The following is a 16,865-nucleotide window of genomic DNA, read 5'->3' on the forward strand; positions in this document are numbered from 1 at the left end:
TTTTCGCAAGTGTGAACCCCTAATTGTGGGAGTTCTTAGGTGAAAAGCTAATAAAATAAAGTGCTTCTAAAAACTACATGAGGTCTAATGAATTCATCAATTTTGTGCCAATTTTATACTATTTTCTACTGTTTTTGATATAGTTATAAATTTTAACATTTTAATAAAACAAATGCAGTTTTTAAGGAGCACTTGTTAAAGTGGGTTTTAGCCTTGTGAAGTTTTTATACTATTTTTAAGAAAATCTGATGATTTGTCAATTTTGTACTGTTTTCTGCTGTTCGCAAAAAATGCAGTTTTAGCAGTTTTTAGCTTTGTGAATTTATATTAGGCTGAAAATGGTTGGAGGGCTATCTGTGAAAACCTGTGTTAATACTGTGGAATACTTTATTTTCACTGGGATTTTATTTTCGTTAAAGGTTTTTTTCTGCTAAATTAAATTCCAGTAAAAAGGGTGTTTTTCTGTACTTTACATTGAGTCTTGATACAACACTGACTTACACAGTGAAAATTAGATCCCAACATAATGCCTGAAATCTGTGAAAATAAAGTATTTTACAATATTCACTTTTTTATTGTAAGTTGCTAAATTCCTGAATTACCAGCTATTTTATCAATTTTAATATTCCATTGCAGGTTGAACAAATTTATGACTTTATAGCAGCATTTTAATGAAGGATTGTTTGATTGCAGTCTGATAAGTTTTAGGTTTATTATTCAGTGGCAAGTTGTCAATTTTTACGGTTATCTGCATGCACCAGCTACAATTTTATACAGCAATTGTGTTTGACTATAATAACTCTTTCACAACCAGTTGAAAGAGTTGATAAGATGTTTTTTAACTATTATAAATTTTGCATTTTGAATTTGTGCTTGTAATTTGCTATACGCCCATTGTGTGGCGATAGTCTGGTTTCCAGAACACACGTGTTCTATTTTACTTGCTCTGAACACTTACATTGTGTTCAAAAAGTGTTACAGTGTGCAGATGTATCAACAGTGTTCTATTTTTTATATTTTTAAACATATGTTATGCGTTCAAAAATAAAGACACTATATGTTCTAAATCTGAACACATGCGTTCTACTTTTCTTACTGAACACATACACTGCGTTCAAAAAGTGTTACAATTAAGTGTTCTAATATGTGTTCTGACACTGAACACATGACTTTAGAGTGCATATACACGTTCCTTGAGGGGGCAATTCGTTACCCCACCAGTCACTGGGGATGTGGAGAGTCCATCTCATTGAGCCACAATTGTCATATTATACATTTACAGAATGTGAAATGAGGTGACTTATTATATATTAGACCAAGTCAGCGTGAAAGGTTTACTTCATCAATCTTGGCTTCTCAATGCAATTCAATTTTTCCATGATTCATACACGTTACTTCACGATTCCTATATCATTGGTCCAGTGGATATGCAAATGACCTAATTTCATCCTTTCCAACGTATCTGCGATTCGTATATGAATTCTTATTCTGCTTAACACATTTCCAAATATTAGTAGTGGTAAATATTGCATTTCGGCTAATTGTAGTAGTCACGTCATGTGTGGGGGTCAACATGCACCGTGTGCACAATTTATGGGCACCGCTCATCTGGATGCACGAATTCTACTGCGATTGAACGATACACGTCGACGTAATTCGCGTTATCACCATAGCAACAACCTATGATGACCCATAAATACTGAATATCACGCTGGTGGAATAGATAAGAAAAAACACGTACGGTGAGTAGACATCGGTGAATAGAATGACACTTGTGTTTGAACTAGCTGTTGATAAATAAGATGCACCACCTGAGCATATTTTTTGCTTGAAATAAAGATCGTGGTGCAGCATTACGTTTTAGCAAATATAATGTGTTCTAAATTTCTCTTCGATGTCTGTAATTTGTCAATATAGCTTACATTGTCCCTGGTCACGTGTCAAGGCTACGACAACACAAATACAATTAATGTTAGGCAATCTAATGATAACTATATCAGAAACAACATTGATATCCATGGAGTGATTTCCTGTCTGCCTGAATATTTTATTTGTAATTATTGCGAATAGCACCATGACTTTAAAGTACTGAAACAGCACACACGCTAGCGATGATGTGTTCACTTCGGATGATGCTGGATAGTTCCAAATAGTTGTACTCTGTACTGTACTGTACTGTACTAGGAGGAAAGTATTGCTCTAAATCAATGATGCTTACTGTAGTGTGACATAAACTAACCAACCAATCATCTCAAGACAAATGTAGACTGTTTTATGGTGATATTACATGCAGCTGTTTATATGATGCAGGAGATATTAGAATGACACAGTAAACGTTTGCCAGAAATGTCTTTTAAATAAGTGTGGTGTTTGGCAATGTATTCATTGAAAGTAATATATTGATATATATAATAAATATAAACGTGTATTCGATAAATAACATATCATGCAAACGATTGTGTGAGGTTGCTTGGCCCCCTCCTTCTCTAAAATCGATATGACTAACTATCAGGTCGAAATGAAAGCACATACAATCACCAAATGTTACATGGTATGTTCCGTAACTACATTCAGTTATTCAAATACTACACGTCACGTGGTACGTTTATGACAATCATAATCGATATCAGTACCACATGGCTGTTAAAACAATATTGCCAATAATATAAGGTTATTACGAAGATACCTCAAAGTATGCACGAAGACAGTACAGCGGCAGTATCGACCGACGCGCAGCGGAAGTCGATGCTACAGCGTACTGTCTGAATGCATACTTTGAGGTATCTTCGTAATAACCTTATTATTATACATCTTTTCCTTCCAAGGATACATCATGGGAATGCCGAAATCCAAAAAGTTTAGAACAGAATCAGCGAACTTCTTTGTATGGAGTCCGGTCAAATCCTGGTGGCAGCCATGTTTGTTTTTATTATTAGAAGACGCTTACGCGCGTAATCGTTCCATATTTGGAATTCGCATTTCCTAATATAGTAGTATGAAAATACCCGGTAAAATACCGCAAAATTGCGGCACGCTGTAACTTATGGCGTTACGGTGACAGATGTATAATAATTATATATAGTACACGTCTTACTGCGATCAAAACATGTTTCCTATGTCTAAATGTGTACGCATATTATACATACATAGATACATACATACATATATATATAGAACAGCTGATAGCCTCGGCTACGATTGTGAATTTTTACTTCCAGGTCTACAACATTAAGATGTTATCTCATGCCAGCCACTTATCTCCATTAAAATGCCTATTTTGTAATCTGTTTGCCTCTGGGAATTCAATCAGCAATACTAATCTTACATTCACTTCTTAATCTCCCGTTTAATCCCGTTTTTTTCTGCCAAAAAGAATTAACTATTCACTATAATAAAGTGTAATCTTAAGAACAGAAATAAATAAATTCAGACAGGATTATAACAGTTCACAACAAATAATTTCAATACTAAATACCGTGAGTTAATAAAATATGTGAATAACGACTGGTATTCATTATACACCACACATTTAGGGACAACTTTTAATTGATATATTAATTACCCATGTCCAGTAATTGAATGTATATATTAGAAACGTTGATATGTGTTTAGCCGTAAACATCCACTAGAATGAAATAAAACTTCTTTGATTGAGGCTTTACGGTATTATGTGTTGTATATACGTTATTTTGGAAGCAGGCCCGTTGCCCCCGGGCATTTGCCTCCTGTCAATTTACCCCCGGCCCGTTGCCCTCGGCCTGTTGCCTTATATGCACATAAATTGAATTTGAATTTGAAGTATCAACTACGTATATGTACGTATTAGTCATTGCAAGTATGCCAATAAAATTCAATAAAGTGTAATAACCAGCCATGCAGCAGATTGACAGATTTGTCTCAAAGGACAACGTTGTAGCAGCAGAGAAGACATTGATACATTAATGTAGACTGGCGCAGTCGGGGCGATTAATTTGTTTTTGTAGTTTAAATACAATAAAAAAAATCGCGAAATGGTGTTAGCGCGAAATCACCTGTAACTGCGAAATCACCCCGACTGGTTCATTCTGCATGGCCCTCTATCGACACTGCAGGAACCCGTCGATTTATAATACGTGCAATTCAATGAATTTCCTGCAGAATAAACCAGTCGGGGTGATTTCGCGCTAACACCTCCATTTCGCGATTTTTTAAATTTTATTTAAACTACAAAAAACAAATTAATCGCCTCGACTGCGCCAGTCTAACATTAATGTAAAGTGTATTTTATACTAGTTACTTTGCGGTAGCTCGTTTGATAAATCAGCTGCCATACATTCGTACTGTTTACATAGAGTTTTCTGTTCCGCATTTTCAGGACTCTTGACGTTTTGAATGATAAACTTAGCAGCAGTGAGTATGACACTCAAGAAAGACCGAACGCAGGGGGTAAGTGATTTCTCAATATTATAAGGTTATTACGAAGATACCTCAAAGTATGCACGAAGAGAGTACAGCGGCAGTATCGACCGACGCGCAGCGGAGGTCGATGCGACAGCGTACTGTCTGAGTGCATACTTTGAGGTATCTTCGTAACAACCTTATTATTATACATCTTTTCCTACTAACGATACATCATGGGAATGCCAAAATCTAAAAAGTTTAGAACAGAATCAGCGAACTTCTTTGTATGGAGTCCGGTCAAACCCTGGTGGCAGCCATGTTTATTTTTATTATTAGAAGACGCGTACGCGCGTAATCGTTCCATATTTGGCATACGCAATCTCTTATATGGTAGGATGAAAATACCCCGTAAAATACCGCAAAATTACGGCACGCTGTAACCTATGGCGTTACGGTGACAGATGTATAATAATTGTTTTTAATTCTAAATGAAAAAAATATGTACATTCACAAAATTTGCGCTTTCTCTATGATGTATGCTTTAATATCTCTACTTCCTAGTTAACATTTTACACCCACACATATAGATATTAACATCAGTCCATATTAGATACTAATTAACCATACTAATAATAATGTATTTCAAATGCACAGGCCCGCCTGTCAATGTGTCTGTTGAACTTTATATTACCAGTATTCATTCTATTTCGGAGATATCTATGGTAAGTTATATAGTTATTTAGTTATGTAATTATTTATTTTCTAAATCATTATAAATGCCACAAAAATCAGCAATATTCAATTCAAAATTAGCAATGATATAAGCGTGTTTTTTTCAGATTGTCTGTCAGTGTTGTTATGTGTCATATGTTCAAATACTTTTACAGGACTATGGCGCAACCATGTATTTAATGATGAGATGGTTCGATCCACGCATCTCGTTTGAGTCTCCTGATCCGATTGATTTAAGGTCTGGATCGAAATTGCAGAAACTAATCTGGACCCCAGATCTATATTTTGTCAACGTCAAACAAGCGGAACTACACCAGGTTACAGAAACAAACAAGCAAATAAGGATATTCCCAGATGGTCACGTGACATCTGATATCAGGTGATGTAAATTGCATTAATTAATTAATTAATTAATTAATTAATACGAATATTATAATAAGTGATATGTGTATATGTATTTTCTGAAGAAAAACTGATTTCATGCTGTGACACTGAGGGACGTCGTTATAGGACAATCAATTATCATGTATTCGCCAAACAATACCCCGTTGTTACTCATGAACGATATGATCCATTAGACGCAAAATGTCGCCGAGATCTCGTCGAGAGTACGAGAATCACGAGATTTGTGTTCGCCCTCACAAAAGATGTTCCACTCTCTCTCGATATTGCGTCCACTGTTCTTCTCACATGTGACACCATGGTAACTGGAACAGTGGACGCGATGAAGTTTATGTTTGAATTCTATCAGGAACTTTCTATCTTGTAATAATAATATCGTGATAGACACTGTATGTGTTGTATATTACTGATACGGAGTGTGTGTTACACAGGGTGACGCTGGTACTTATATGTCATATGCATTTACATCGTTTCCCCATGGATAAACAGCTGTGTCACATTGAGATGGAAAGTTGTAAGTAAATATCTCGTTCCTTAATATATACGGTTGCGTCAGTATCAGTAATTAGATCTTTCGCTCACATTTAATTTTATTTAGACGACCTTTTTTCAAGTATTGTTCCTGGGATATCAGACAATAAACAAGCCAAACTTTATGTTTATTTACATCATGTTTGTATACATACTGCACTGGTAATAAAAACAGCATCGCGTGGTTTTTTTAAGAGTACACAATCTGTAAAACACATTTATGTTATTTATTCTTATTGTCATCAGTCAGCTATAGCATAAAAGATGTTCACCTTAAATGGTTGACTGTGAATGGTAGTGATTCACATGCTGTATCGCTACCCAGTCACGATTCGCTGCCGGGATTCATACTTGAGCGGCCAAACATGACGGTAGAAACGCCACTATATCCGATGGGTAAGATTTTACTTTGCTTTCGTGTTTCTTTTATATGTGTTGTTATCACATAATGTTTTGTTTGCTTTACCAAAAAATATGAACACAAGACAAATTATTTTACGAATATGTTCCTACTATTCTCTTGTCGGCAGATTAATGGTATTGTATAATAAAAATCACTCAAATTAAAGATATATATATTACTAATAAAGCATTGTTTAATAGTATGCTGTCATAATTTGATGCTTGGCAGCAAGATGAGCACTTATTTTTGTCTATTCTCTTCAAACTTCGTAACGGCGTGCGTTCTTAACCTCCGTCATTACAACAACACTGAAACCATCGACAGGTTGCTTTACCGTGATTGTAACAACACTGAAACCATCGACAGGTTGCTTTACCGTGATTGTAACAACACTGAAACCATCGACAGGCTGCTTTACCGTGTTATTGCAACAACACTGAAACCATCGACAGGCTGCTTTACCGTCATTGCAACAACACTGAAACCATCGACAGGCTGCTTTACCGTCATTGCAATAACACTGAAACCATCGACAGGCTGCTTTACCGTCATTGCAATAACACTGAAACCATCGACAGACTACTTTACCGTCATTGCAATAACACTGAAACCATCGACAGGCTGCTTTACCGTCATTGCAATAACACTGAAACCATCGACAGGCTGCTTTACCGTCATTGCAATAACACTGAAACCATCGACAGGCTGCTTTACCGTCATTGCAATAACACTGAAACCATCGACAGGCTGCTTTACCGTTATTGCAATAACACTGAAACCATCGACAGGCTGCTTTACCGTCATTGTAATAACACTGAAACCATCGACAGGCTGCTTTACCGTCATTGCAATAACACTGAAACCATCGACAGGCTGCTTTCCCGTTATTGCAATAACACTGAAACCATCGACAGGCTGCTTTACCGTCATTGCAATAACACTGAAACCATCGACAGGCTGCTTTACCGTCATTGCAATAACACTGAAACCATCGACAGGCTGCTTTACCGTCATTGCAATAACACTGAAACCATCGACAGGCTGCTTTACCGTTATTGCAATAACACTGAAACCATCGACAGGCTGCTTTACCGTCATTGCAATAACACTGAAACCATCGACAGGCTGCTTTACCGTCATTGCAATAACACTGAAACCATCGACAGGCTGCTTTACCGTCATTGCAATAACACTGAAACCATCGACAGGCTGCTTTACCGTCATTGCAATAACACTGAAACCATCGACAGGCTGCTTTACCGTCATTGCAATAACACTGAAACCATCGACAGGCTGCTTTACCGTCATTGCAACAACACTGAAACCATCGACAGGCTGCTTTACCGTCATTGCAACAACACTGAAACCATCGACAGGCTGCTTTACCGTCATTGCAATAACACTGAAACCATCGACAGGCTGCTTTACCGTCATTGCAATAACACTGAAACCATCGACAGGCTGCTTTACCGTCATTGCAATAACACTGAAACCATCGACAGGCTGCTTTACCGTTATTGCAATAACACTGAAACCATCGACAGGCTGCTTTACCGTCATTGCAATAACACTGAAACCATCGACAGGCTGCTTTACCGTCATTGCAATAACACTGAAACCATCGACAGGCTGCTTTACCGTCATTGCAATAACACTGAAACCATCGACAGGCTGCTTTACCGTCATTGCAATAACACTGAAACCATCGACAGGCTGCTTTACCGTCATTGCAATAACACTGAAACCATCGACAGGCTGCTTTACCGTCATTGCAATAACACTGAAACCATCGACAGGCTGCTTTACCGTTATTGCAACAACACTGAAACCATCGACAGGCTGCTTTACCGTCATTGCAATAACACTGAAACCATCGACAGGCTGCTTTACTGTCATTGCAATAAAACTGAAACCATCGACAGGCTGCTTTACCGTCATTGCAATAACACTGAAACCATCGACAGGCTGCTTTACCGTCATTGCAATAACACTGAAACCATCGACAGGCTGCTTTACCGTCATTGCAATAACACTGAAACCATCGACAGGCTGCTTTACCGTCATTGCAATAACACTGAAACCATCGACAGGCTGCTTTACCGTCATTGCAATAACACTGAAACCATCGACAGGCTGCTTTACCGTTATTGCAATAACACTGAAACCATCGACAGGCTGCTTTACCGTCATTGCAACAACACTGAAACCATCGACAGGCTGCTTTACCGTCATTGCAATAACACTGAAACCATCGACAGGCTGCTTTACCGTCATTGCAACAACACTGAAACCATCGACAGGCTGCTTTACCGTTATTGCAACAACACTGAAACCATCGACAGGCTGCTTTACCGTCATTGCAATAACTCTGAAACCATCGACAGGCTGCTTTACCGTCATTGCAATAACACTGAAACCATCGACAGGCTGCTTTACCGTCATTGCAATAACACTGAAACCATCGACAGGCTGCTTTACCGTCATTGCAATAACACTGAAACCATCGACAGGCTGCTTTACCGTTATTGCAATAACACTGAAACCATCGACAGGCTGCTTTACAGTCATTGCAATAACACTGAAACCATCGACAGGCTGCTTTACCGTCATTGCAATAACACTGAAACCATCGACAGGCTGCTTTACCGTCATTGCAATAACACTGAAACCATCGACAGACTACTTTACTGTCATTGCAATAACACTGAAACCATCGACAGGCTGCTTTACCGTTATTGTTATAACACTGAAACCATCGACAGGCTGCTTTACCGTCATTGCAATAACACTGAAACCATCGACAGGCTGCTTTACCGTCATTGCAATAACACTGAAACCATCGACAGGCTGCTTTACTGTCATTGCAATAAAACTGAAACCATCGACAGGCTGCTTTACCGTCATTGCAATAACACTGAAACCATCGACAGGCTGCTTTACCGTCATTGCAATAACACTGAAACCATCGACAGGCTGCTTTACTGTCATTGCAATAAAACTGAAACCATCGACAGGCTGCTTTACCGTCATTGCAATAACACTGAAACCATCGACAGGCTGCTTTACCGTTATTGCAATAACACTGAAACCATCGACAGGCTGCTTTACCGTCATTGCAATAACACTGAAACCATCGACAGACTACTTTACCGTCATTGCAATAACACTGAAACCATCGACAGGCTGCTTTACCGTCATTGCAATAACACTGAAACCATCGACAGGCTGCTTTACCGTTATTGCAATAACACTGAAACCATCGACAGGCTGCTTTACCGTCATTGCAATAACACTGAAACCATCGACAGGCTGCTTTACCGTCATTGCAATAACACTGAAACCATCGACAGACTACTTTACCGTCATTGCAATAACACTGAAACCATCGACAGGCTGCTTTACCGTCATTGCAATAACACTGAAACCATCGACAGGCTGCTTTACCGTCATTGCAATAACACTGAAACCATCGACAGGCTGCTTTACCGTCATTGCAATAACACTGAAACCATCGACAGGCTGCTTTACAGTCATTGCAATAACACTGAAACCATCGACAGGCTGCTTTACCGTCATTGCAATAACACTGAAACCATCGACAGGCTGCTTTACCGTCATTGCAATAACACTGAAACCATCGACAGGCTGCTTTACCGTGTTATTGCAACAACACTGAAACCATCGACAGGCTGCTTTACCGTCATTGCAATAACACTGAAACCATCGACAGGCTGCTTTACCGTCATTGCAATAACACTGAAACCATCGACAGGCTGCTTTACCGTGTTATTGCAACAACACTGAAACCATCGACAGGCTGCTTTACCGTCATTGCAACAACACTGAAACCATCGACAGGCTGCTTTACCGTCATTGCAATAACACTGAAACCATCGACAGGCTGCTTTACCGTCATTGCAATAACACTGAAACCATCGACAGGCTGCTTTACCGTAATTGCAATAACACTGAAACCATCGACAGGCTGCTTTACCGTCATTGCAATAACACTGAAACCATCGACAGGCTGCTTTACCGTCATTGCAATAACACTGAAACCATCGACAGGCTGCTTTACCGTCATTGCAATAACACTGAAACCATCGACAGGCTGCTTTACCGTCATTGCAACAACACTGAAACCATCGACAGGCTGCTTTACCGTCATTGCAATAACACTGAAACCATCGACAGGCTGCTTTACCGTCATTGCAACAACACTGAAACCATCGACAGGCTGCTTTACCGTCATTGCAATAACACTGAAACCATCGACAGGCTGCTTTACTGTCATTGCAATAACACTGAAACCATCGACAGGCTGCTTTACCGTCATTGCAATAACACTGAAACCATCGACAGGCTGCTTTACCGTCATTGCAATAACACTGAAACCATCGACAGGCTGCTTTACCGTCATTGCAATAACACTGAAACCATCGACAGGCTGCTTTACCGTTATTGCAATAAAACTGAAACCATCGACAGGCTGCTTTACAGTCATTGCAATAACACTGAAACCATCGACAGGCTGCTTTACCGTCATTGCAATAACACTGAAACCATCGACAGGCTGCTTTACCGTCATTTCAATAACACTGAAACCATCGACAGGCTGCTTTACAGTCATTGCAATAACACTGAAACCATCGACAGGCTGCTTTACCGTCATTGTTATAACACTGAAACCATCGACAGACTACTTTACTGTCATTGCAATAACACTGAAACCATCGACAGGCTGCTTTACCGTCATTGCAATAACACTGAAACCATCGACAGACTACTTTACTGTCATTGCAATAACACTGAAACCATCGACAGGCTGCTTTCCCGTTATTGCAATAACACTGAAACCATCGACAGGCTGCTTTACCGTCATTGCAATAACACTGAAACCATCGACAGACTACTTTACTGTCATTGCAATAACACTGAAACCATCGACAGGCTGCTTTCCCGTTATTGCAATAACACTGAAACCATCGACAGGCTGCTTTACCGTCATTGCAATAACACTGAAACCATCGACAGGCTGCTTTACCGTCATTGCAATAACACTGAAACCATCGACAGGCTGCTTTACCGTCATTGCAATAACACTGAAACCATCGACAGGCTGCTTTACCGTCATTGCAACAACACTGAAACCATCGACAGGCTGCTTTACCGTTATTGCAATAACACTGAAACCATCGACAGGCTGCTTTACCGTTATTGCAATAACACTGAAACCATCGACAGGCTGCTTTACTGTCATTGCAATAACACTGAAACCATCGACAGGCTGCTTTACCGTTATTGCAATAACACTGAAACCATCGACAGGCTGCTTTACCGTCATTGCAATAACACTGAAACCATCGACAGGCTGCTTTACCGTTATTGCAATAACGCTGAAACCATCGACAGGCTGCTTTACCGTCATTGCAATAACACTGAAACCATCGACAGGCTGCTTTACCGTCATTGCAATAACACTGAAACCATCGACAGGCTGCTTTACCGTCATTGCAATAACACTGAAACCATCGACAGGCTGCTTTACCGTCATTGTAATAACACTGAAACCATCGACAGGCTGCTTTACCGTCATTGCAATAACACTGAAACCATCGACAGGCTGCTTTACCGTCATTGCAATAACACTGAAACCATCGACAGGCTGCTTTACTGTCATTGCAATAACACTGAAACCATCGACAGGCTGCTTTACCGTCATTGTAATAACACTGAAACCATCGACAGGCTGCTTTACCGTCATTGCAATAACACTGAAACCATCGACAGGCTGCTTTACCGTTATTGCAATAACACTGAAACCATCGACAGGCTGCTTTACCGTCATTGCAATAACACTGAAACCATCGACAGGCTGCTTTACCGTCATTGCAATAACACTGAAACCATCGACAGGCTGCTTTACCGTTATTGCAACAACACTGAAACCATCGACAGGCTGCTTTACCGTTATTGCAATAACACTGAAACCATCGACAGGCTGCTTTACCGTTATTGCAATAACACTGAAACCATCGACAGGCTGCTTTACCGTCATTGCAATAACACTGAAACCATCGACAGGCTGCTTTACCGTTATTGCAATAACACTGAAACCATCGACAGGCTGCTTTCCCGTTATTGCAATAACTCTGAAACCATCGACAGGCTGCTTTACCGTCATTGCAACAACACTGAAACCATCGACAGGCTGCTTTACCGTCATTGCAATAACACTGAAACCATCGACAGGCTGCTTTACCGTTATTGCAATAAAACTGAAACCATCGACAGGCTGCTTTACCGTTATTGCAATAAAACTGAAACCATCGACAGGCTGCTTTACCGTCATTGCAATAACACTGAAACCATCGACAGGCTGCTTTACCGTCATTGCAATAACTCTGAAACCATCGACAGGCTGCTTTACCGTCATTGCAACAACACTGAAACCATCGACAGGCTGCTTTACCGTCATTGCAATAACACTGAAACCATCGACAGGCTGCTTTACCGTCATTGCAATAACACTGAAACCATCGACAGGCTGCTTTACCGTCATTGCAATAACACTGAAACCATCGACAGGCTGCTTTACCGTCATTGCAATAACACTGAAACCATCGACAGGCTGCTTTACCGTTATTGCAATAAAACTGAAACCATCGACAGGCTGCTTTACTGTCATTGCAATAACACTGAAACCATCGACAGGCTGCTTTACAGTCATTGCAATAACACTGAAACCATCGACAGGCTGCTTTACCGTCATTGCAATAACACTGAAACCATCGACAGGCTGCTTTACCGTCATTGCAATAACACTGAAACCATCGACAGGCTGCTTTACAGTCATTGCAATAACACTGAAACCATCGACAGGCTGCTTTACCGTCATTGCAATAACACTGAAACCATCGACAGGCTGCTTTACCGTCATTTCAATAACACTGAAACCATCGACAGGCTGCTTTACAGTCATTGCAATAACACTGAAACCATCGACAGGCTGCTTTACCGTTATTGCAATAACACTGAAACCATCGACAGGCTGCTTTACCGTTATTGCAATAACACTGAAACCATCGACAGGCTGCTTTACTGTCATTGCAATAACACTGAAACCATCGACAGGCTGCTTTACCGTTATTGCAATAACACTGAAACCATCGACAGGCTGCTTTACCGTCATTGCAATAACACTGAAACCATCGACAGGCTGCTTTACCGTTATTGCAATAACACTGAAACCATCGACAGGCTGCTTTACCGTCATTGCAATAACACTGAAACCATCGACAGGCTGCTTTACCGTCATTGCAATAACACTGAAACCATCGACAGGCTGCTTTACCGTCATTGCAATAACACTGAAACCATCGACAGGCTGCTTTACCGTCATTGCAATAACACTGAAACCATCGACAGGCTGCTTTACCGTCATTGCAATAACACTGAAACCATCGACAGGCTGCTTTACCGTCATTGCAATAACACTGAAACCATCGACAGGCTGCTTTACCGTCATTTCAATAACACTGAAACCATCGACAGGCTGCTTTACCGTCATTGCAATAACACTGAAACCATCGACAGGCTGCTTTACCGTCATTGCAACAACACTGAAACCATCGACAGGCTGCTTTACCGTCATTGCAATAACACTGAAACCATCGACAGGCTGCTTTACCGTCATTGCAATAACACTGAAACCATCGACAGGCTGCTTTACCGTCATTGCAATAAAACTGAAACCATCGACAGGCTGCTTTACCGTCATTGCAATAACACTGAAACCATCGACAGGCTGCTTTACCGTCATTGCAATAACACTGAAACCATCGACAGGCTGCTTTACCGTCATTGCAACAACACTGAAACCATCGACAGGCTGCTTTACCGTCATTGTAATAACACTGAAACCATCGACAGGCTGCTTTACCGTCATTGCAATAACACTGAAACCATCGACAGGCTGCTTTACCGTCATTGCAATAACACTGAAACCATCGACAGGCTGCTATACTTTCATTGCAATAACACTGAAACCATCGACAGGCTGCTTTACCGTCATTGCAATAACACTGAAACCATCGACAGGCTGCTTTACCGTCATTGCAATAAAGCATGGAACACCAAATCGGGACGTATTGACAGTCACTCTCACGTGATGATTACCACTGTCACCTGTCGTCACTCTCGCGGGTTATTTAACATTGCCTCATGTCCGTTTTGACGTGTCGATTGTCACTGTTACGTATCTATTGTCAGTCACCTGTTAATTTTCACTCTCACTTGTCGATAGTTACTGTCACATGTCACTGAGTACCAATTCCTGTGATATTCATTATGAGATGGCGGATTTATTTAGTTAAATATTTAAGTTGTTAACATCGATTTGGTACGGTCAAGTATATGACCTCGTCATTTAGTGTGCATTATTTTATTGTTAAAATACATTCAGTTGCCGCGTATTTATATATATAAATTTACCAAATTAGTTGTTATATCCGTTTCTGAAAAATTAAAATGCAATGCAGCATTTGACACACGGCTAAGATTCCGTAGACGTGTATTGCAATTTGGAACAACAAACCACGTACCATATGTTATAATACTACTAATAATTTCAACATAACATCATTGGTGTTCAGGACATGGTCAAATACTAATCGAAGAAGTAAAAATAGGTTATATATATGTACTACAATATTAATTGTAATTAACTGTTATTCGGGTTATGGTCTTTTCTCCCGACAGGGTACTATGACAGATTGGTTTGTAAATTTGCTCTGCATCGAGAGTTGATTTTCTACGTAATGGAACACTACGTCCCGTCATTTCTACTTGTCATACTATCGTGGGTGTCATTTTGGTTAAGTATTGATGCCACTCCAGCTAGGGCTAGTCTGGGAATCACAACGGTGCTAACATTAACCACGCTAAGTTCTTCCGCTCGTACACAGCTACCCAAAGTGTCATATACAAAGGTTGGTTACAGAGTATTAACCTACGCGTATCACATTTGTCTGTGATTTAGAGATTTCATTTATAAGTGCCTTATTCGGTTAGTAATATGTTCATGTGTTTGTTTGCCTTAAGTAGAGTACAGTATACTAGGACTAAAACAAAAGAAATACTTGTAAATTGACCATGTGGTGTTGTTTTTAGGCAATCGATATTTGGATGTTGGTGTGTTCCTTCTTCGTGTTTGCGGCTTTACTCGAATTTGCAGTTGCGAGTTACCTGGATATACTCGAAAAGTCACGTGTCGCACGCATCAAGGCGCAAATTAGGGAACAAGCAGAACCAGAAGGAGCACAGGTTAGTTGATTTGTGCAATTCACCAACACAAGAAAGTGGCACTGGTTTTCATCAAATGATGATTCGAATTGTTGGTAAATTAACTACTAAACAATAAAAAAAGGATTTCCACTAGCGGCGTTCATGTTGTAATACTGGGTCATTATTTGATTATTTTCCACTTGTAGGACATTATTGGTCTTCGTCTTGCAACAACAAATGGTAGCGGCGAGCTCACCGCGTTCTGTCAGAGCTGTAGAAAAAACAAACAAAGGCGCCGTTCACGTTTCCATGGTAACGGTACTAACAACGGAGAATGCAGCGGTGCTCAAAAAGTAACTTACGAGAATAAACGAAATTCGACAAACATCGACAAATTCTCAAGAGTCTTATTCCCACTCGCGTTCAGTCTTTTCAACGCAGTGTACTGGCCATCTTATCTCTATGAACTTTAAAGTTGCAAGCGATGAAGTAGTAACTATTAACAATTTCTGAAAAGTAATAAGCTGAATTAGATGAAGCTATATAAATAAATATCTCCATATAATCACAAAATAATAATCAACAAAATTGTATAGTGTAATAGGATTGTAAGGAATGTTATTATTTGGTTGTGTTGATTCGTGCATGCTGATTGGTAGATTATGAATATGTTATCCTGTCACGTGGTAATATAATGTAATCATGTTATAACTTACTAATTTGTAATTTGTGGATATTTTGGAAGAATTAAAACAACTATGCAATGAGATTACATAACATCGCAGTGTATTTTATAACATTATCTGCACTCTAAACAGCAAGTCAATATATATGATACATATATGAGAGTAATACATAGGAAACTTCAAATATATGCAAACAATCACCAAATTGACTATTTATTGTAACTGGGCCAATAAATATATTGTACACATAATAAAACAAATACAGATGCTAAAACGCTACATTATATAAAGTGTTATGGTACCTCTGTGCCGTGGTGTATTACTGCACTATTATCTATTCATGATGAACTATAGGTACCTATAGTACATCATTAAGCTGCTATCTATGCATGGCGTACTATAGATACATATAGTACATTATTAAGCTTCCATCTATGCATGATGAA

General features: G+C 39.6%; 1 protein-coding gene across 1 annotated transcript; it reads left to right on the plus strand.

Annotated features, from left to right (window-relative positions):
- The first annotated feature begins 2,074 nt into the window (after positions 1-2,074).
- On the plus strand, positions 2,075-16,502 carry LOC102809265 (glycine receptor subunit alpha-2-like). Its single transcript, XM_085497529.1, has 9 exons — positions 2,075-2,085; positions 4,355-4,425; positions 5,035-5,102; positions 5,268-5,491; positions 5,946-6,028; positions 6,292-6,441; positions 15,209-15,438; positions 15,620-15,772; positions 15,940-16,502. Exons 1-9 carry the CDS (start codon positions 2,075-2,077, stop codon positions 16,204-16,206), a joined length of 1,257 nt encoding a protein of 418 aa, XP_085353655.1. The 3' UTR covers positions 16,207-16,502.
- Positions 16,503-16,865: the final 363 nt, after the last annotated feature.

The sequence above is a fragment of the Saccoglossus kowalevskii genome, chromosome 3 (genome assembly GCF_978046115.1).
Source record: "Saccoglossus kowalevskii chromosome 3, keSacKowa6.1, whole genome shotgun sequence".
Taxonomy (NCBI): Eukaryota; Metazoa; Hemichordata; class Enteropneusta; family Harrimaniidae; genus Saccoglossus; species Saccoglossus kowalevskii.

Bases quoted from the DNA above. Each gene is read 5' to 3' on its own strand.
- LOC102809265 (XM_085497529.1), top strand. The intron at 4,426-5,034 runs GTAAGTGATTTC...TCAAATGCACAG, and splicing joins AGAAAGACCGAACGCAGGGG to GCCCGCCTGTCAATGTGTCT. The intron at 6,442-15,208 runs GTAAGATTTTAC...TTCTCCCGACAG, and splicing joins AACGCCACTATATCCGATGG to GGTACTATGACAGATTGGTT.